The following is a 21,167-nucleotide window of genomic DNA, read 5'->3' as shown; positions in this document are numbered from 1 at the left end:
TTGTCGTGTACCACTGAATCAAAGGCTTTACAGAAGTCTATGTAGATTGCGTCTATTGCTTTGCCCTGGTCGAGTTGTGTCGTCCATATGTTTTTGCAGTGTAAGAGTTGCAGATTACAGGATAGTTTTTTTTCTGAAACCAAATTGTTTATTGGAGAGTTTATTGTCCTGCCTTCAGGTGCTTTGGAGATTAGCTTGACTCCCTCTCTTCATTGAGGCAGGCCCTCAAATATAGGAACGGTGCTATTATGTCATCCCTAGACAAACCCAATTCCTGTAACCATTCTTCATATGTTTTAACCTCCAGTCCCCTAATCATCTTTGTTGCTCTTTTCTGCACTGTTTCCAGAGTCTCTACATCTTCTTTATAATATGGTGATCGAAACTGGATACAATATTCTAAATGTGGTTTCACTAAGGCTTTATAAAGCGGTACGAATACTTCATTAGTACCGCTTTATAAGTACCTCATTAGTACCTCAGCCACCACGAGGGACATGGTGGCTGAGGGAAGCGGTAGCTCGGTGGCTAAGACGCTGAGCTGGTCGATCAGAAAGGTCGGCAGTTTGGCAGTTCGAATCCCTAGCGTTACGGAGTGAGCTCCCGTTACTTGTCCCAACTTCTGCCAACCTAGCAGTTCGAAAGCATGTAAAAAATGCAAGTAGTAAAATAGGGACCATTTTGGTGGAAAGGTAACAGCGTTCCGTGCGCCTTCGGCATTTAGTCATGCCAGCCACATGACCAAGGAGACATCTTCGAACAGCGCTGGCTCTTTGGCTTTATAACGGAGATGAGCAGCGCCCCCTAGAGCCAGAAACAACTAGCACATATGAGTGAGGGGAACCTTTACCTTTACTTTAATACTTTATGTGATCTTGATTCTATCCCTCTGTTAATGCAAGCTATGATTGCATTGGCTTTTTTGGCCGCTGCCGCACACTGCTAGCTCATATTTAAGTGATTATCCACTAGGACTCCAAGATCCCTCTTTCAGATATTGCTATTGAGTCAGGTTTCACCTAATCTGTATCTGGACATTTGATTTTTTTTTCTTGCCTAAATGTAAAACTCTACATAGACTGAATTTCATTGTGTTAGAAAGGGCCCGGTGTTCAAGTTTGTCGAGATCCATCTAGATTTTGGGCCTATCTTCTGGAGTATTAGCTAGTTTAGTGTCATCTCCAAATTTGCTGAGTTCTCCTTCTATCCCCTCACCTGAATCATTTATGAAGATGTTGAAGAGAATTGGGCCTAAAAATAAAACTTTGAGGTATCTCTGTGCCTCCTTCCTTCCATGCAGATGACCATATGTTGAGTGTAATTTGTCAACCAGCTACAAATCCATCTGATGGGTTATGCTGTCTATCCCACATATTTTTTAGTTTACCAAGAAGTAGGTTGCGGTCTACTTTGTCAAATGCCTTACTGAAAAGGTTTTGATTCACAGCCACCCCTGCGAATGCCGTTGGCTTTTAGCACTGTGAGAATACATCCTGAGACAAAATTTATCATTACCCAACTAGGGTTTTGAAATTCTTCCCCCAGGAGCCAAGGCTGACATAATTGCTTTTCATAATAGCACTACTATTTCTCTCAAAAGACATGGCAGGCAGGAAAGAGATAGTGTAAATCTTTCTTTGATTTGAGCTAAACACCTGCTCACTTCAAGTTGCTTTCTTGGCCTCACCAGTCCCTTCTTCTGGGATGTTCTTTTGATTCTCCAATTAGCCCAGGCCTGGGATCTCCTGGTAGTCTCCCATCGAAGCATTTAAAGAAGCCCAATCTTGCATAGCTTTATATGTTCAGAAAATCATGCTATATTTTACCCGTCTGGCTAGTCAGTCTATCTTCCCCTCCATCCCATAATCTACCGTTGCTTCAATCAATAGTAGCAACAGTACTTTCCATAACTAGCAAAACCCGGTATTTTCTATAAATAGCAACTAATGATTGGCTTCATCCCTCAAAGTTGTAGTGGTTTTATTTATTTATATCCCATCTTTATTATTGTTGATAAATAACTCCAGGCAGTGAGCATACTTATATTAGGGAGTGGACTGCTGCTTTCAGAGATTGTGGGGGCTGGTAGCAACAATGAGGAGGTTCCTGAGGACCTTGTGCCAAGTGCGAGTGTGTGCATGATTGCTTGCAGCAAAGAGCAGCTGCAACAGCACAGGCAACTCAAGAGTAAGGCTGCAAGGTAATGGCCCCTCCTTCAAGAAGATAAAAGCCAGCCGTGAAGCGAACGTTTTTTGCAGGAAGCAAAGACCTTTTGAAACTCAGCCTCATGGACATTACAGTATCTTAATTTGGTATTTGAAGACTCTTGTGTTGTAAAATATTTCTTATCTGTGACTCTTGGCAGTCTCGCACAGTTTTGGCAAGGTTTGTGCTTATCAAAGTTAATTAGTTTGCAGCAGCCTTTTAACTGTTAGACTCATTAAAAGGTTCTGTTCCCTTTGGTTATTGTTTGTCTTATTGGAAAAGGGTTTGGATCAGAACAGATGGTGAGTTCTACTCCAGCCACAGTCTCAAAAACCATCTGGGAAATGGTTTTGAAACTTCAAAACATTGCCAAGAAATGTCCAAGGAGTCTCCAGGAGTCAAGGCTAACTTGAAGGCAGTGCACACACACACTTGCATGTGCTGGCCACACAAACACACACAAACACACACACATACACACAAAATCACCTCTCAAAGTATATTCTTCAAGCCCTCCCCCCACAACCTGGCATTCGCTTTCAGATCAAAGTCCACCTCTTCACACCCCAGTATGCCTCAAAGAGCCTCATTGACATTGGCAGGGTATTACTTTTAGTGTTTACAAATATAGCATCGCGCATAGATGGGCTTTCCCCCCCCTTTTGTTCAATCCTGTACATTTCTCATAGATTTCAAGACCCTGCAGTGTTTTGGCAAGCTTTTTCAGAAGTGCTTTGCCGACTTCCGGTTTGCCAGGCTTCGGCGGCGGCAGGGATTCGCGATCCTGCGCGATCCCTGTTGCGCTAGCCGTCTTGGTGCCTCCGATCCCGACGGGTCTGGAGGATAAGGCTGCCCCGTAGAGGCAGCCAAAGATAGGGGGGATCCGGATAGGGGTTTGGGGGTATCGCAGACCCCCTCCCCAGCCGGCAAAACCCCTTTTCTCAAGGCGGTGGAGCGGCGGTCAGCAATGGCCGCCACAAAGAAGCCGGCAGCTGGACAAGAGAGTGCTGGAGGAAGAAGGAGAAAGTTTTGAAGTGAAAGTTCTTTGGCTGAACCGGGATTTTAAGATACATCTAACATCCTGAAAACTTTGATTTTTTGAATGATACTTTGTTTCCAAAGGAGATTTTTAAAGCGGCGAATGGAAGTGCTGAAAGAGAAAGTTTACTCTCCTTCCCTATGGAGTTAACAAATGGACATTGAAAAACCTGCTTTTTTATAGAAGGTAAAAATTTAAAGCACTTTGTTACAAGTGGGAAGGGAGAGGACAAAAAAAATTTATATTAAGATCTTGTTGGAGGAGATGCCTGGAAGATTTTGAGACTAGAAGTTAATTGCAATAAGGCTTTAAAATACAGACTGGGGTTTTTTTTTCCAATTGACATTGCCCCAGGAAGAGAAAGTGTAAAGGGAAGAACTTTGTGTTCTGTTTGGACTGCTTGATGACTCTGGGACTTTGGGGAACTGTTTTAAGCTTTGAAATATCTTGGTTGTTTTAAGAAGAAGAAGAGGGAAAAAGAAAAAAGAAGAAAAGGTTTATAATGGCTTTATCTGTTGATGAACTAAGAAAGGAATATGGAAAAACAAAGAAAGAAGGCAAGGATGCTTTGGAAGAAGCTTTTCACTTTTTAGAAATGGCGCTTGCTAGTTATCAGCAAACACAACAACTGATGGACCTAAAAAAAACACCCAAGAAAGAGAAAAATAAGATGCAAAATCAATACAATGTTAGAAAGCAAAAGAAAAGAGAAATACAACAGAGAGGGGAAGCTAAAAGGCGGAGGTTAGGAGAGGGTGGGGGGTAAAAGGCCAGGTGGGATAAGAAAAGGAAGGGAAAAGGGGGAAAGCCACAAAGGTATGAAACAAGATGGGAAAAAGCAAAAATTTTTTAGGGATAAAGGGTAATGTATAATTTTTTAAAAAAAAAAGATTCTGCAAGGTACATAAGATAGTATTGTAGTATTTGTATTAGAAATAGAAAATTAGAATTTTATAAGATCTAAAAAAAGATTAAAATATTAAAATGCTTAATAATGATAGATTTTAAGATTTAATAAAATATTAAAGGGAATGTTTAAAATATTTAGTTCAATTATAGAGTTTAATTGATTATTGTGTTAATGTTATAAATTTATTATTGCAGCATTTGTCTTTGAAATAGATAATTGGAATGTTACAAGATTTAATATTTAATTATGTACTTAATTATTTTATAGATTTACTATTTTCTCTTTTCCTTAAAATTTAGTAGGTAGAATGTACTAAGCAGAATCAGATTGGGAACTAGGTGTTATTTTAAATGTCAATTTAGGGGAACGATAGAAAGGCATCATACTTCGATTAGTGATTTCAGGAGAAATCTTTTTTTTATTATAGGGAATGAGATAAATGGATAATTGGAAAAGAATGGACAAAAGATACAAGTATAATGATTTAAACTAAGATGAAATAAATAAAATAGAATTAAGAAGAGTGAGAAGCGGGGAGAAGTTATATAGAAGATATAGAATGGTAAATAAGATAGGTAATGGTATATAAGATGAGCATGAATTTAATTGAAGTCCGTATAAAGAGAGGTAATCCGGGGCCAAGCCACTTTCTAAAAAGAAGTTTTATGTTTTTGTGTTTTGTGTGTTTATGTTTGAGAATTAATAAAACCTTGGAGGAATGTCAGATGAGAATACTTGTAAACAAGTCAGAGGGAAATATGAATATGATGACTATAAAATGAATATAGAAAAGAAAGGTAATTGAATAAGAGTAAAGAGAAATAATGAGAAATTTGCTAAAAGATATTTATGTGTCCATATGGAAATGGGATAGATTAGAATTATGTTGTATAAAATAATGTTTTATCTGCCTTGTAAAAATTTATAATGGAAAGAGGTTTTATGTGTTCAATGTTTAATGATGCTTTGTTTGTCTTTAAAATTAATAAAATCTGTCTCAAAAAAAAAGTGCTTTGCCATTGCCTCCTTCTTAGGGCTGAGAAAAAGTGACTGGCACAAGCTGGGTGGGTCTAGAACTCCCAGTCTCCTGGTTTCTAGCTTGATAGAATTTTTTTTTTAAATTGGCCAAGTGTGATTGGACACACAAGGAATTTGTCTTGGTTCAAATGCTCTCAGCATACATAAAACAAAAGATATATTTGTCAAGAGTCGAGAATCATCAGGTACAACACTTAATAATAGTCATAGGGTGCAATAAGCAATCAAATCATACTAGGAAACAGTCAATATAAATCATAAGGATACAAGCGACAAAGTTACAATCTTACAGTCACAAGTGAGAGGGGATGGGTGATAAGGAGTGATGAGAAGATTTAACAGTAGTAGTAGTGCAGACTTTGTAATAGTTGAACAGGGTTGAAGGAATTATTTGTTTAGCAGAGTGATGGCGTTAGGGGAAAAACTGTCCTTGTGTCTAGTTGTTCTGGGGTGCTGGGCTCTATAGCGTCATTTTGAGGGAAGGAGTTGAAACATTTTATATCCGGGATGTGAGGGGTCTGTAGATATTTTCACAGCCCACTTTTTGACTCCTGCTGTATACAGGTCCTCGATTGAAGGCAGGTGGGTAGTAATTGATGCGTCCACCACTACACTAAATTGGTTCTCGTGGTCATTTATCCACACCCCTTGGGTTGAGATGTCATCACGTATCATCCCGTGCACCAGATATTGTGAGCAATGATGCAGTGCAGCCTATGTCATGTCATTCACCACCCTTTCCCCCAATTGGACGTCTATTTAGGGCCACCCAAGCAAGAACCTAGCTAGGCAGAAACTCCAAAAATCCTTAACCCAACTTCTTTTAAAGCCAGTTCTAGCAACCTTTGCGAGATGGTTGCAAAAGTAGCTTCAACCACAGAGTCCTGCCCAAGAGTCCCAAATGTCATTTCCTGAACTTTGTCCACGATTCGGTTGCCCAGGTAATGGATAACCTGCTTCCTAACCTCTTCCCTCCTTCGCCTCACACTTCCCACTCCGGTAGTACACTCTGGAACGGCTCCCAATCCGATCAATTCAATTCTGCCTCCAGGAGTTGCAACAGATGACCATCAGCAAGGTCTTCCGTGTCAAGCAAGCAAACTGGCATGGCTCTCCCCATCCAGTATCTTACACCTCCCCCCCCCCGCGCCCCCCCAGCATAACTTCTGATGCAACTTGGGGGAAACACTTGACCCTACAAGCTTCTCTTGCAAGCAGCTGGGTCTTTATGACAGTCTGTGCGCAGGATGGATGGGACACCACCAGGAAAAGAACATCCAAGAAATTTGGATTTGCAATGGCAAATTATTTTCCTACTACAGCAGTCAAGAAAAGATCAATTTTCTGAGTTATGACACTCTCTTCGTTCAGCAGCTCAAGATGGCATGCAAGTTGCCCTGGCTTCTCTGGCTCTGACTCTGCAGTGGGTGGACAGACTGGCCCAAAGTCCACCCGCGGAAAGCTCTATGCTTAGGGCTGAATTTGAACCCGGCTCTCTCCGTTCCTGCGCAGCGCCCCTTGTAAGAACCGCCTTCGCCTCTGCTCGGCCCCAAACCAGATCTGGCCGGACGGAACCCATGGAAGCTCCCCACCCCAATCTCGGCTGGTCCGGACAAAGGAACAGGACGGGGCAGGAGCCCACCCGAAACGCCCACTTGGCAAAGCGGGAGACTCGGCAAACCCACCGACGGGTGCAAAAACTTGGAAGTGGGGCAAAACGGTCCTGGACGCCGCAACGGCGGGCAGCCCGGTCAAGAGGTCTCCGCTGGGCCTGCCCCCCCCCGGGCCGGAGCCCCCGCCTCACCTTGCAGTCCCGTAGCCCCGTCATGCTCCTCCTGCTTGAGTAGAGGGTTGGACTAGACGACCTCCTAGGACCCTCCCAACCCTGTCGCCTCCCGTCTGAGGAGCCGAGCCCGGCAGCTCCGGCCTCTTAAACGAGGAAGGGGGCGGAGGCAGGCCGACGCCGGGAGCCGCCCTCCGAAACGAAAGCAACCCGCCCCGGCCTGTCAGCCTGCCGGGCTCCCTCGGGGCGTTCCCAGAGCGAAGAGGTGCTTGGCTCCCCGTTCTCCTCCGCCGGAGCTTCGGGCTGCCCCCGGCAGCTCACCCGAGCCGGGTTATGGTCCCTTCGTGAGGCGGCCTAACCCCACAGCCCTTATTGTGGGTGCTCCCATCACTGGAGTCCCAAAGGTGCTTTTTTTTCAGGACTTTTTTCTTTGGGGACGTTTCGCTTCTTATCCAAGAAGCTTCCTCAGTTCTGACAGGGTAGCGGGGAAAGGAAGGATCCTCAAAGGATCCAGAGACGCCCTCAAAAGAAACAAAGAAGTAAGTCCAGTTGCCTCCTGAAAAAGCATCTTTGGGACAACCATGACCTGAATGACTAAGAATCTCCACAGACTTCCATCACTGGAGGTTTTTAAGAGGAGATAGGACAACCCTTTGGCTGAAATGGTATTATATAGCATCTCCTGCTTGAGTAGAGGGTTGGACTAGACGACTTCCTAGGACCCTCCCAACCCTGTTATGCTGTTATTCCTTGCTGGGCAGAAGATTGAATGTTTCAAGATTTCACTCTTGACCTGGCTGACAACTACCAGCAAGCTGAAGAACGGAATGCGATAAAGATGATGATAAAAAATAATAATAAAAATACATTTTTCAATGTTCAGTTGACTGTGTTTCATGTTTAATGAAAATAATAATAATAATAACAACAACAACAACAACAACAACAACCCAGGTCCTTGGTAAGGACTCAATAGGTAGACAAAAATACCAAACCCAGTGTGAAATCTGGCTGACTGTGCGATGAATAACAATAACAATATAATAATTATGATAATAATATAATAACAATAATAATAAACCATAATAAGTCAATTGCCATCAGTCAATGGCTTTATTTGGAACAGCTTCCATCCTACAACAATATCTGTAACACCATCAAACATCCAGATTTGCCTATCCCAGGTCCTTGGTAAGGACTTGATAGGCAGACGAAAATGCCAAACCCAGTCTGGACATCTGTCTGACTGTGCAATGACCAAGAATAATGATAATGATGATGATGATAATAATATGTGGTTGTGGGGTTTGTGTGCTCTGAGGAAGATGAGAGCTGTGCCACAGGTCCAACCGTACTGCACAGATCTCATCAGAGGAATCAGACAAAGAATGTCACTCCCATTAAAAATAGGGTAAATTTCAGAAATCCTTACTGGCTTGGATATTGCCCAGGTTAACAAGGTGAACTAGATATTGGAGTTCCTCAATATCTGGTGAAAAATGGGCTGCAGGATTCAGGACTGTTGGCTGGGCAACCAGGGCTAGCAGCTACAGAACTACTGGAAGAAAATGTGTCTACCTGTCGCAAATACACAGTGATTGAAAATCAATAATAATAGCAGTAATAGTAATAGAATGATAATAGAATAACAGAGTTGGAAGGTACCTTGGAGGTCTTCTAGTCCAACCCTCATTTTCAAGCAGGAGACCCTATATCCGTGATGGCGAACCTATGACATGCGTGCCGGAAGTGGCACACAGAGCCACTTCTGCCGGCATGCAAGAGGTCTCCCAGAAGAGCCCCACTGCGCATGCATGTGCCCCCCCACGAGCCAGCCGATTGTCGGGTATCTGCCACACATGTGCAGGGGGAGACATGCGTGCATGCAAAGAGGCATGCGGCGTGTGAGGGGGGTTTGCGTGTGCGCATGCACAGGGGCACGAGGTGCGGGGGTCATGCATGCATGCGCAGAGGGCGGGGGAGTCGCACGCGCATTGCATCCTGGGTGCAGGCACACAACGTGGAAAAGGTTAGCCATCACTGCCCTATATCATGGCAGACAAATGCCTATCCAATCTCTTATTAAAAACCTCCAGTGATGGAATATCAACAACTGACGAAAGCAAGCCGTTCCACTGGTTAATTGTTCTCACTTTCAGGAAATTTCTCCTTAGTTCTAGGTTGCTTCTCTCTTTGATTAGTTTCCATCCATTGCTTCTTCTCCTGCCTTCAGGTCAGGGTTGGGATTCAAATTTTTTAACAACCGGTTCTGTGGGCGTGACATAGGTGGTGGGCGTGGCTTGGTGGTCATGTGACTGGCTGGGTGTGGCCAACTCAACATCACTCACATCGAGGCATGCATCTCCTCTCCTGGCCTCTCATGACTGTGGGGATGCTGCAACAGTCGTAAGTGTGAAAAATGATCATAAGTCACTTTTTTCAGTGCCATTGTAACTTTGAATGGTCACTCCACACAAGCAAAGTACCAGCAAAGGAGGGGAAAATAACTCCAGAGAAGTTCCTGAGACAGGAAGTCTAGTCCTGCCAAGAATGTAATAAGGGTTAATGGAGAGGCAGTTTCTGTAAGCAACACCAGAATGTTTCCTTCCTGCCTTCCTTACAAATCAAATATAGCATGTATGAACTGAGAGCAATCTATTTGAGGCTTGACCATATCCTTAATATTTCTCAACCACGGCCATTTTAAGATGTCTAGACTTCAGCTCCCAGAATCCCCTCAGCCAGCATGTGGCTGGGGGAATTCTGGGAGTTGAAGTCCACACAAGTTAAAATGGTCGTGATTGGAAAACACTGCCCTAATTGTTCTTTCCTCTTTGCTTTCCAGACTCACACATCTCTTCTTCCTTATCTAAAGCTGATTGCCTTATCTGAGGCATGATTGCTGCAATCCCGGTGAGGTTGGAAAACATTTGCAAAATGGTGACTCACAGATTGGTGGGTAAACCAACAGCCCAATGAAAACATTTGGAAACTGGAGCAGGCCTCAAAACATAACGCTCAAAAGAGGATGGGATTGAACCCAGAGGTGGTATTCAGCAGGTTCTGACCGGTTCTGGAGAACCGATAGCGGAAATTTTGAGTAGTTCGGAGAACCAGAAAATACCACCTCTGACTGGCCCCACCCCCATCTACTCTCTGCCTCCCGAGTCTCAGCTGATTGGCTGGGTCTTCTTTGGTTGCCCTTCATAGGAGAACGGAGCTGGAAAGCAGGTTAATGGGGTGGGGAGGGAATGGGGATTTTATAGTTGTCAGCTTTGGAAGCCATATTAACACCAGACGCTTCCACACTGCCACATTCTTGAGCGTGGGAAAATGGGAGGGGGGAATTTCTTGGAGTGTATGGGGTTAGACATAACAGCATTCTTCTTCTAAGTCAAGGTCATGTTCTTTCTGCACCTGGGTGAGGGGATGTCTTAAGTTGGAATGGATGGTGATTGGGGCATGTGATGTGATGATGGGTGCAAGGGGTGGATTTGTAGTTTTTACTTATTGCAAGAAAACCCGGAACTTTCAGATTCAGGATTTCCCAGATGTGCCAGTTTGCTATCCAAATAAAACAGAACTTTTGAGAAGATGCCTGTCTCGGAGTTATTGTTTGGAGTGGAGGATTTCTGAAACGCTGACATTATCCCGAATCTGAAAGCTGACAACAGTATCCTTCCCCTGCCACGCCCACCAAGCCACACCCACCAAGCCACGCCCACAGAACTGGTAGCAGAAAATTTTGAATCCCACCACTGATTGAATCACATTCTCAAAAGACGCATGCTTTGCTTTGGGTCCAAGGCACATCCAGGACAAAATGTTTGGAACATTTTTTGGGATAGTCTTCAGCTAATGAATGAATGAAATCAAAAAATTTCTACATTGTTCATCTGAAAACACAACTCTTTTTTAAAAATAATAATTTTTATTAAAGTTTTACAAAATTTTAAAAAACACGAATCATGTTTATAATTTTTGCAATTTGCCATAGCATCGATTTTCCCCATCTTCCCTCTATCTATCTATCTATCTATCTATCTATCTATCTATCTATCTATCTATCTATCTATCTATCTATCCATCCATCCATCCATCCATCCATCCATCCATCCATCCATCCATCCATCCATTATATTTATCTTATACTTTATCTGTTATTTCTGTTGTCTATCCAAACATACAATTTCTCCCATACCGTATAAAATTCTTTTTTGTCTTTCTCTTGTAACTCCATCGTAAGCATATTTATTTTCACACAATTTTTTAATCAACATTGTATCCATGGGATTATCCTCCAATTTCCAATTTTGAGCATAGGCTAATCTCGCTGCTATCAAAATGTATAAGATATTCAATTTCTTTTTTATATTTGCCTCTAATTATTCCTAATAAGAACATTTCCTGTTTAAGTTCTATTTTTTTCATTTGTTATTTCTTGTAGCCAGATTCTAATTTTATTCCAAAAAATTTTAACTTTCGGGCACAACCACCACATATGAGAGAAGGTGTTGTTGATTTACACTTCCAACAAGTTGTTGATTTACACTTCCAACATGTTGGACTCAAATTTGGATATATCTTGGCCAATCTCGATAGTGTTAGATGCCAAGGATAAAAAATCTTGTAAAGATTTTCCCTATATGAGGCTGCCATTGTTACTTAACAATAGAAATTTTGGGCTCGATTGTGATCGTAAATCGGGGAGTACCTATAAAGACAAAAGCCAAGCACTAAAAGCTCGGCTATTTATTTATTTTTCCCCTTTTTTAATGAAGAAAAGCAGGCAGGATGCATCAAGCATTCAGGAATTTTACAGGATCTTCTACAATGGCCCGGAATTCCAGTTGCTCAGGGCAACCGTCCAGGGGTTCTAGAATTCAAACAATCCGTGTGTTTGGCTTGAGCGGGATACTGGCAACCTGCTTCTTCCTTGAGTGCTCAAACCCCCAAATGCATTGCCCAGAGCTCCTGGTGGTTCTCCTGGGGTACGTCGGTCAGTGTACAAAAGCCACGCCGTCCCATATTTGGCCTCCCCCTTTGCAGGTGACCTGCTCAAACGCCCAGCACCGCGTCTACCAGAAGCACGACACCGAACTGAGCCTCTCATGCATTTGGGATGGACAGGTTGACCTGAGGTATTCCAGGATGCCTGCAGGGACACCAGAGACTGAGAGAGGAGAACCAGATCCCCAACTTCTTCCTTTCCCTCCTCCCCCTCCTCACTGTCAGTGGTACCAAGACGCCACCTTGGTCATGCAAACCCATGACTGGTCAGGACAGCTTGTCCTGAACAAAAGCCTGGATGGAGAAAGGCCCTACTCATCCTGGGCCCTGACTCGGATTGTCATGCAATGTGTGTCAGCCCTGTGTGGTCAGCCTCCCTGCCCTCACCATAATTTCAGTGTGGAAATTTCCAGGCAGGACATCCACCTCTTCCTCCTATCGCCACAGAGCCTTCCTATTTGGGAATGGCAGCCTGTGACAGTAGGCTGGTGTGCCCGCCTCAAAAGTTCCCCCTGGAGCTACCGCTTGAAGAGTGAAGGGGGCAGCCCGGCAGGCCGCCTCATTCCCAGCAACCAATATGGCGAACCCTTTGCCTCCACTCAAGGCCTCCCCGCACCATTGCCTCAGGTCTGCGCAGTCTATTACCACTACTACGTCACTCTGCGTTATCTCCAGCGTGGATTCTATATAGTTTTGCTGCACCTAGAGAATGGGCCTCCCCTCAGCCTCAGCCTGGACATCCAAGTGCAGCCTGCTCTTCTCCATGTCTTCAGTGCTGCTTCTGCCCTGCTTAGCCGAACCCAGAAGTCTTTCACCCTCTCCTGGAGTCTCCGGCCATTGAGCTCCAGCGTAACAGCCTACACCCTGGAGGACCTACAAGGTCGGGAGGCATGGTCTCTTTCCTACAACCCTTTTGCGCTGCCAAGCAATTTCTGCGCTCTGCCCGCCTCGCAAGCTTCTGGGGGAAAGGTGATCTCCAGAATCTACTTCCGTACCAGCAAAACATTCTCTGAGATGCTGAGGGGACATTTCAACTTCTCTAATGACACTTTGGTTTTCCAAGGAAGCAGTGCTGGCCCAATGTCCATCAGGTTGAACCCACAGAAAATCAAAGTAGGGATGTACTTTTTCATCCAGGAGCAAGGGTTCTCGTATTCCACTCTAGAAAGCAGTGGGCCACCCAGTCTCCACCACCTCTTTTTCCAACAAGAGGCCCTTTCTACCCTGATTTCTATTGAATTTGTGAAGATGCAATGGTTCAAGTTCAGCGTGCACTTATATCTGAACCGAAAAGAGAGTCTGTTCAAATCTTTGGCCGAGAAAGAAATGGAAGTTCATGTTTCCAGTGGACATTCTCCCAATAAAAACTTTGTCTACATTGTGTGGTTTATTCCTGTGCCACACCCCGACTTGCAGTGTGACTGGGCTTTCCATCTGCAGCTTTTTCATTCCAGGAAAGAACACCTCCTTTGGAATAAGACATACACATATAGGGACCGTGTTCAAAATGCCGTTCGTTTTCTTCCTCATTCTGTCTTTTCTTTCAGACCCACACAGTACACAGGCTTCGTAGCAGAAGTGAATTGCAGGCAAAATGGACTCGTACGAGCTGTTTTAACAGCCGCTCTTGGGACTTATGCTTCAAAAGTGATGGAGCCAGCTGTGCCCTGCCAGAAAAGTTATTGCCGTAAACTGATCGTTGTAATCCATAAACCCAACCCTTTGGAACCCGTGCTGCGTTATAAGAGAGAGAAAGCCATCACTTTGCAAGCGACAGCAGAAGTGAAATGCAGGACCTGTCCAGATCTAGATTTCCTTTGGAAAATATACAAGCTCAGCACTGTGTGGTCCATTCCAGATTGGCCGAATCCTCTCGCAATCTCCGAAGGGATGAACACAAGGGGTATTGTGTTGCACATACCTGAAAATGCCCTGTCGTGTGGTTTCTATCATGTTAATTTGACCATGAACGTGCATCTACTTGCAGAAAATATAACATTCGTTCTGTCTGATTCAGTTTTCCTCCAAATTCTAGAAAGTGGGTTAAGAGCGGTTATAGCTGGAGGCCTCTTCCGGATTGTTGGCATTTCTGATCGCTGGTCCTTGGATGGCTCCTTATCTTTGGATACTGATTCTATTGAGCCTCTGGAAGGAATTCTGTTTCACTGGTTCTGCAGCAAACGGGAATTAGATTATTCTGCTATGAAGTTAGGTCCAGGTCAGAAATGCCACTCAAGACAACGTGATCTGCACTGGACCCACTTGAAAGAGCCAGTGCAAGTCGTGGAACCGAAGACCCTTCAGGAAAACACAAAGTATTATTTTAAGCTGGTCACTATCAAGACAAACCAATCTGCACACGCATTTCAAGCCGTTCAGGTTCTTGCTGGTTCTGGGCCTATCCTGCGCATCATCTGTTTGGAAAACTGCGAGAAAGGCATCCAAGCCACGGAAAGATTGATTTTGTATGGAAAGTGTCTGAACTGTGAAAAAGCCCACCTGGTTTACTTTTGGTGCCTCCTTTCAGCAGATTCCAAGGAAATATATTTTGACTGGGCTTCCAAAACAACCACTGGGAGAACAAGTCCATATTTGCACATACATTCTTTGGCCTTTAGATCCATGGCTGGCCAGTTGTATATCCTTAAACTGAAAGTGAGTATGCAGGGAGTGCAGTTGGCTGTGGGTAGCTACTCCTTTTATGTCCACATCCCCCCTCAGATTGGAAAATGTTTCATCGAGCCAAGGGAAGGCTTTGCGCTGATGACAAAATTCACTCTCCAGTGCACTGGATTTGATGGCAAGAAAGGACCTCTTCTCTACAGAGTTATTGCCCGTTCTGATCTAGCCCAAATAGCTAACATATCATCTTTGCAAAATAACACACTTGGAACCATAGTTTATCTTGGTCATCAGCAGAACACCCCACCCTCATTTCTTCCCAGCGGGACACCATCTGAAAAATATGCTCTGAACATACTTATTCAAGTTTACGACACCGATGGTGCTTTTTCTCAAGTCAGCTTGCAGGCAACAGTATACGAGTCAAGGACCAGCAAGCCAACAGATGTAATTCTCAATGAACTGTATCAGCTAGTCGGACAGCTCAATAGCTCTGCCTCTGTCTTGCTTGACACTGAAGATTACTTTCACACGGGCTTCGTTATCTATATGGTGGCTTCCGAATTAAATAACATTGAGCCGTTGCCCAGTTTTGACCATTCCAAAACTGAACTACGAGAAATGCTTCTAAACGAATCTGTGCGGATTCCCATGACCGAGACAGGAATACTAAACCAAATAATCTCCAGCCTTTGTCAAATAACGCAGAATGCAAATGAAGTCAGTAGGAAATCCCAGCTGGCTGCAGTCCGAATCCTGCGAAAAACCAGTGAAGCTCTGAAAAGGCGCAGAGCCATCGATCTTGGCTCTGAAGAAGCTGAGGTCCTTGCCAGTGGCATTTTTACTGGGCTGTCCAATGTGTTAAGAGCTTCCCTCTTGAACCCCAGGAATGGGCCTGTGAACACCATCAAGGAAATCATTTCCGTGTCAGAGTTATTGGCAGATATAGTTCTGCAAGGCAAGGTGCCCGGGGAAGACCATGTTAACATGGAAGCCAAAGGCTGGTCCATCCGTTTATGGAAAGATGAAAAGCGGGACATTTCTAGGACTGTCTCCGAGGGAAGATCTTGTAAGAATTGTTTTTATCCTAAAGTGAAGTTGGAAAGCCAGGCGGAGTTACCAGCCGATGCTCCGATTTCCGTGGTTCATTATGTATTTGAGAAGAATCCTTTCCCTTGGCTTATGAAGGCAGTAGATAATCACACAGTTGTGATGGGGTTCAAAGTAGCTGGTGCCAAAGCAAATGGTGGCGTCATTGGGGTCATCCCTAAAGTGGCCGAAGTGATCATGGATAGAATAGATAAGGATCCTGTCGCATTTAATCTGACGATAGGGCTGGACAAAAAGCGTGTTGCAACAGCTGGTGGGTTTAGCATAGAAGTCAATAGAACCTCTCCAGACATATACGTCCAGATTTTGTGCCATAGGAACATCACCTTCAATGTCTCCATCTACTTGGGACTCAATTTTAGCTCCCCCCCAGTTGTGTCTTACGTTGCTTTCTCTGACAAACCTCCTACCCCGCAGAAAAGGGGGACCAATATTGAATGTGCAATTAAGGCTCCGTACATCCTTTGCCTCCCACGGGCCTTGCTCTGGTCTGAACCTGGGAGTAAGTGGAATATTTCAGTGGTCTTAAGATCTCCGCCCGTGGTGAGAAAGCAGACCACCAAGATAGTTCGCATTGTGGTTTTTACCGCACGCTGCCGAGATCTGGGCCACCTTCCAAACTTTGAACCGTCCAAAGAGACCTGCCACCTTGGCCCTGAGACCAGATTGTCCAAACTGCACTGCGTCTGCGGAGCAAATCCCAAAATGGCTCAGCTCCAATTATCAAAGCCTTTAAAACCTGAAGTCAGATTTGTTAGCGGCACATTTGTTATTTATCCCAATCCTTTGGACATCAAGAAAGTACTTTTAGCAGATTTTGACACAAATCCAGTGACAGTTTTGACCGTGTTTTTCATTTTTGCTGGCTACATCTTCTGTTCATCCTGGGCCATAATTAGAGATAAAGATGACATGAGACGAAAGGGAAAAATATTTGTCTTGCCAGATAATGACCCTTATCACAGAATGCATTATCTGATCACCATCTATACCGGAAGTCGCTTGGGATCTGGAACCACAGCTGATATTTTTCTTGAGTTGATTGGGAAGGATGGTTACAGTGACGTCCATCGTATGAAGCACCCCAAATTCCCAACCCAGTATCGTACAGCTGTGGATACTTTTCTTTTCGCTACAAGATATGACTTAGGGGATATTTATTGCATTCACATCTGGCACAATAATGCTGGATCTTCCCCAAACTGGTACTTAAGCAGAGTCAAAGTATTTAATGTGGATACTCAACGATCGTGGCTATTTATATGTAGGAACTGGTTAGGCCTTGGCAAGGCGGATGGCAAAATAGAAAGATACATTTTTGCTTCAAATCTAAAAACAAGGTTAGAGAAAATGGATTTCTTTCTGATACACCTGGCTAGTGACTTAGAAGATAATCATCTCTGGCTTTCCATATTTTCTCAAGTGGTCACTGGTACTTTCAACAGGGTACAGAGAGTTTCTTGTTGCCTGGCTATAATGCTTTCAACATTGCTCCTGAACATCATGTTCTACAGCGGTCAGGAAGAAGAAATTATTCCATTAAAATTCCGGATTTTGAGATCCATGTACATTGGGTTCTTCAGTGCTCTCTGTTGTGTTCCTTTACAAGTGACTATGACTGTCCTGTTTAGATACTCCATGGAAAAGCCTTCCGATGACAAGGAAGATATGCCTGACTATAGTCCCTCGTCTTCAGAAACAAGTGAGGAAGATGAGGAAAGTTCCTCTTCGTCCACTACTGATGAAGAAGAGGAGGCCAAAGCAGCTGGTAGCACAGTTAATGTCTCAGAAAAGGAGCCCCCTAAAATCAGTACAAGAAAAAGAATAATTATGCTGATCAAGATGTTTACTCGAAAGCCACAGTTTGCCTGGTGGTGGAGATACGTCGCATGGGCCATAGTTTTTTTCATGTCTTTCGTCTCTGCCGTGTTCATCATCTTATATGGCCTCACCTACGGCTCCAGCGCCTCCACAGAATGGTTCATAGCATCCATGACATCATTTTTTGAGAGTGTCTTCCTGTTGCAAACCCTAAAGATGGCCCTCATCTCAGGAGTCAGTACCATCAGCATCAAATACTGCAAGAACATCACCTGGATATCGGCAGAGCAATACCAGAAGATGAAGCTGATCAAAGTGAATATAGATCCTAAAGAGGTCAGAAAGGTTCACCACGAACTGGTCAGGATTAGGCAGACCAGGGAATACGAGCCTTTGGAGGAAGACGAAGTTGTCATCTTAAGGAAAAGAGTACGGGCCCAACACCTAGCATTTGTTTTCATAAAGGACATCATTTGTCATATTATCTTTGCCTCCTGCGTTCTAATTGTGGCTTACACGACTCTACCCTCTGTTTTATTTTACCACAACAAATTCATCCATGATAAGTTTAATCTTGGTCTATCCAAAGTAACCAAACTTGAGGACATTTACCTTTGGATGAGTGACACTTTTGTACCGTTGATACATAATGACTATCAACCCACCTACCTTTCAGATTCATGGTCCAAAATCCTTGGTTTGCCCAGAATGAGACAGGTCAGAGGTCTGCATCTTGAAAAGCCTTGTTTTTCTTCAGGTCACTTTGCAAACAATTATCTGATTGGCAAAAAACCCTGTCACTATGATTTTGCTCATGATCCGGAAGATCAAAAGCATTACCTTGGGTCGTGGACCAAGCCGATCGACATGTCCGTCTCCAGCCACATTTCCAATTTTCAAGGATTCACGTATCAGTCAGATATTGATCAATGGGAATATAAGTCTTTCGGTGTGGTAAATACATATGGCCCGGGAGGATACTCATTTTATTTTTTTCCAGGAGAACAACGACTAAATACAACAATGAGATTGGAAGGATTACAAAGCAATAAATGGCTTGATAAACGGACCCGGGCTCTGATTTTTGAGCTGACAACTTTTACTCTAGATGTAGACCTATACTGCAGCATCACAATCATTTTTGAGTTTACCAACTTTGGCGTTATTAGTTCAACTTTGTCAATTCATTCCTATAAGCTCTCTAAATTCAAGTATGAAACCACCCCTCGTTTGGTAGTTTATGGAATCATGATCTACATTCTTGTCTTCTACTTAGCAGATGAATTTCACATGTTACGTCAAGAAAGAATAGGTTATCTCCAGACAGCGACCAATTTAAACAATTTCGCCATAAAGAACATCTGTATGTTTTTTATATTACTCATTGCCCTGAAATTCAAGATGGCATTTACCTTGCTGGAGTTTTATCTGCTTAATCCAGAAGAATTTGTCCCCTTCCACGTTGTTTCTCAAATTGACCAGCTCTACACAATGGTGGCGGGTATTTTAGGTTTTCTCCTGGTGTTGAAACCCTACCGATATTTCAGGTTCTTGTACAAGATGCGCCTTGCGGAACAAACCTTGTCAAAAGTCTTCCCCGTGTTCCTTCATCTGACAATCCTTGCCGTTCTGTTGTTTTGCACGTTCATGTCCTTTGGCTATCTCATATTTGGTCAACATGAGTGGTCTTTCAGTACCTGGGTTTACGCTTTGCAGACTGTCGTTTTCTATTGCTTTTCGGGATTCAAACAGCTGGATGTTGCATCACGATGGTGGCTCACCATATTTTTCCAAGTGTCGTTCCTGTTTACGGTGGTGTTCATCTTCGTCAATTTGTGGAGAAGCCTATTAATGTCAACTTACACATCGATGAAACAGACCGTTTACGAGCAGCATTCAGATGAAGCAGAAGCCATCAACTTTTTGTATTTGAAGTTGCGAAGCATATGGCGTAATTTAACCCGCCAGCCAGACTCTGGAGATGATTATGCCAATGTTACAATATTTGGTAAATCAGTGGATAGGGATAGTCGACAGCCGGGGCTGAAATACCATAAAATAGAAGGCAAGAAAATGGTTTCTCTTACCATTTGAAAAAGGCTTCAGTAAAAACCAGGTACATTTTTATTGCTTCTGTCTCAAGCTGAGTTCCACAGAGTTTTCAGTTTCAAAAGGTTCTCTTGCAACCATCTTCATCTTCAATGCAATTTTGACTCCCCCCAAATTCTTATTTTTCCTGTAACAACAAGCAGCCCGTTACTTCATACACATTGCCATTTTAAAAAAAAACTTGTTTTGTTCTATATTCCAGTTATTATCCTAATAAATAATCTATTTAAACCATGTGCTCTTTCAAGTGTTTTTTTTTTTTTTTTAGGAAGGGGGAGTTAGTAAGACTAGATAATTCTGCCATTGCAGCAAATTCTATTTGCACTGCATTTGCAATCAGGTTGAACAAATAAAAGCAAGTAACGAATGGAAGCAAGTCAGTGTGAGACAAGACAATAGATAGTGTGTTACCGCTTTTCTAGTTTTTAGCCTGGTATTTCTAAAATCATTACCAGTATTTTGTGTGATTGTAAACGTTCTGATATAGTTGTATTTTTAAAAAAGTCATCCCTGGAAGTTGTGCAATCAAAATGTAGGACCCAAAGCAAATAATCATGGCTCATGGCAGTATTTATTCCTTGAACACTGTACTATATAGAACTTTCTTCCAGAGAATAATGGGGGTAATTCCTATAGATAAAAGGGGGCAACATATGTATATATTTTGGAAAGGAGGAAAAGAAGATACATTCACACATTTGCATAGGTAATAGATGATGTAAGCATAGGTATTCATAATTAGCAAACTTCAAGTTAGTTCTATTGTTACTATTACATACATGGACACAATACGGACACAATACAGAAGCCTGATGATGGCAGATGAGATTCTGCTGAAACGTTGCTACAACTTTAAAAGAACTACAATGACGTGGGAAAATACCCGAACCAAGCACCATACATGAACACAAAATTAAGAAAACAAATATATATATATATATATATATATATATATATATATATATATACACATACACATACATACACACACACACACACACACATACATACATACATATAAAAGAAATATATTTACATTGCCACAGAAATTTTGATACAACTGTTTTGAGAACCAGACACTTCAAGGTTATCTTTTTTATGTGCCAATCAGTATGTATTTTCTATGTTTCTATTTTGCTAACATGCTCCTCCTCTTTGAAGAATTTATTTTGCTCACCAATTTTACACTTAGCATCTTCAAAAAATACCCAACAAATGCTACCCGTAGATATGAGGACATTATAGCATGAGGACATAGCATATTTCCTACCTTTGGACTTTGTAATTGTGGAAGTCTAAATCAAATTGGTTAGATTAATGCAAACGATTGAAATATTGAAATACTTAATGATGCTGTTTAATTAGTCAAATTTATACTTCACTATTTTTCTTTTTCTTTTAGTTATTCTCATTGCATCTCTTACAATGAAATTAAATGCTATCTTCAATGTACATTGTAACTATAAAAATAAAACACAAACACACCTCCTTCGCATTCTATACGATTGCATTGAAAACCC

The 21,167-nt window shown here is 42.8% G+C and overlaps 2 protein-coding genes across 2 annotated transcripts in view; one reads left to right on the top strand and one right to left on the bottom strand.

Moving 5' to 3' along the window:
* The window catches only part of TTC38 (tetratricopeptide repeat domain 38), a 33,417-nt gene extending 26,333 nt beyond the window's left edge, over window positions 1-7,084 (bottom strand). Inside the window, exon 1 of the mRNA XM_026679257.2 lies at window positions 6,997-7,084. Within this exon, the coding sequence (XP_026535042.1) occupies window positions 6,997-7,020 (24 nt within the window). The 5' untranslated portion in view covers window positions 7,021-7,084. The remainder of the gene's footprint in view (window positions 1-6,996) is intronic.
* A 4,847-nt stretch (window positions 7,085-11,931) lies between these two features.
* On the top strand, window positions 11,932-19,632 carry LOC148130143 (polycystin family receptor for egg jelly-like). The gene has a single exon (XM_087969119.1). The coding sequence runs from the start codon at window positions 11,932-11,934 to the stop codon at window positions 19,630-19,632; it is 7,701 nt and encodes a 2,566-aa protein (XP_087825245.1).
* Window positions 19,633-21,167: the final 1,535 nt, after the last annotated feature.

Source organism: Notechis scutatus, chromosome 6 (assembly GCF_049901735.1).
Source record: "Notechis scutatus isolate UNSWTSFEM ecotype Mainland chromosome 6, rNotScu1.2, whole genome shotgun sequence".
NCBI classification, from domain to species: Eukaryota; Metazoa; Chordata; class Lepidosauria; order Squamata; family Elapidae; genus Notechis; species Notechis scutatus.
The sequence above is the reverse complement of the archived record's forward strand: the minus strand, read 5'-3'. Positions and strand labels throughout refer to the sequence as shown.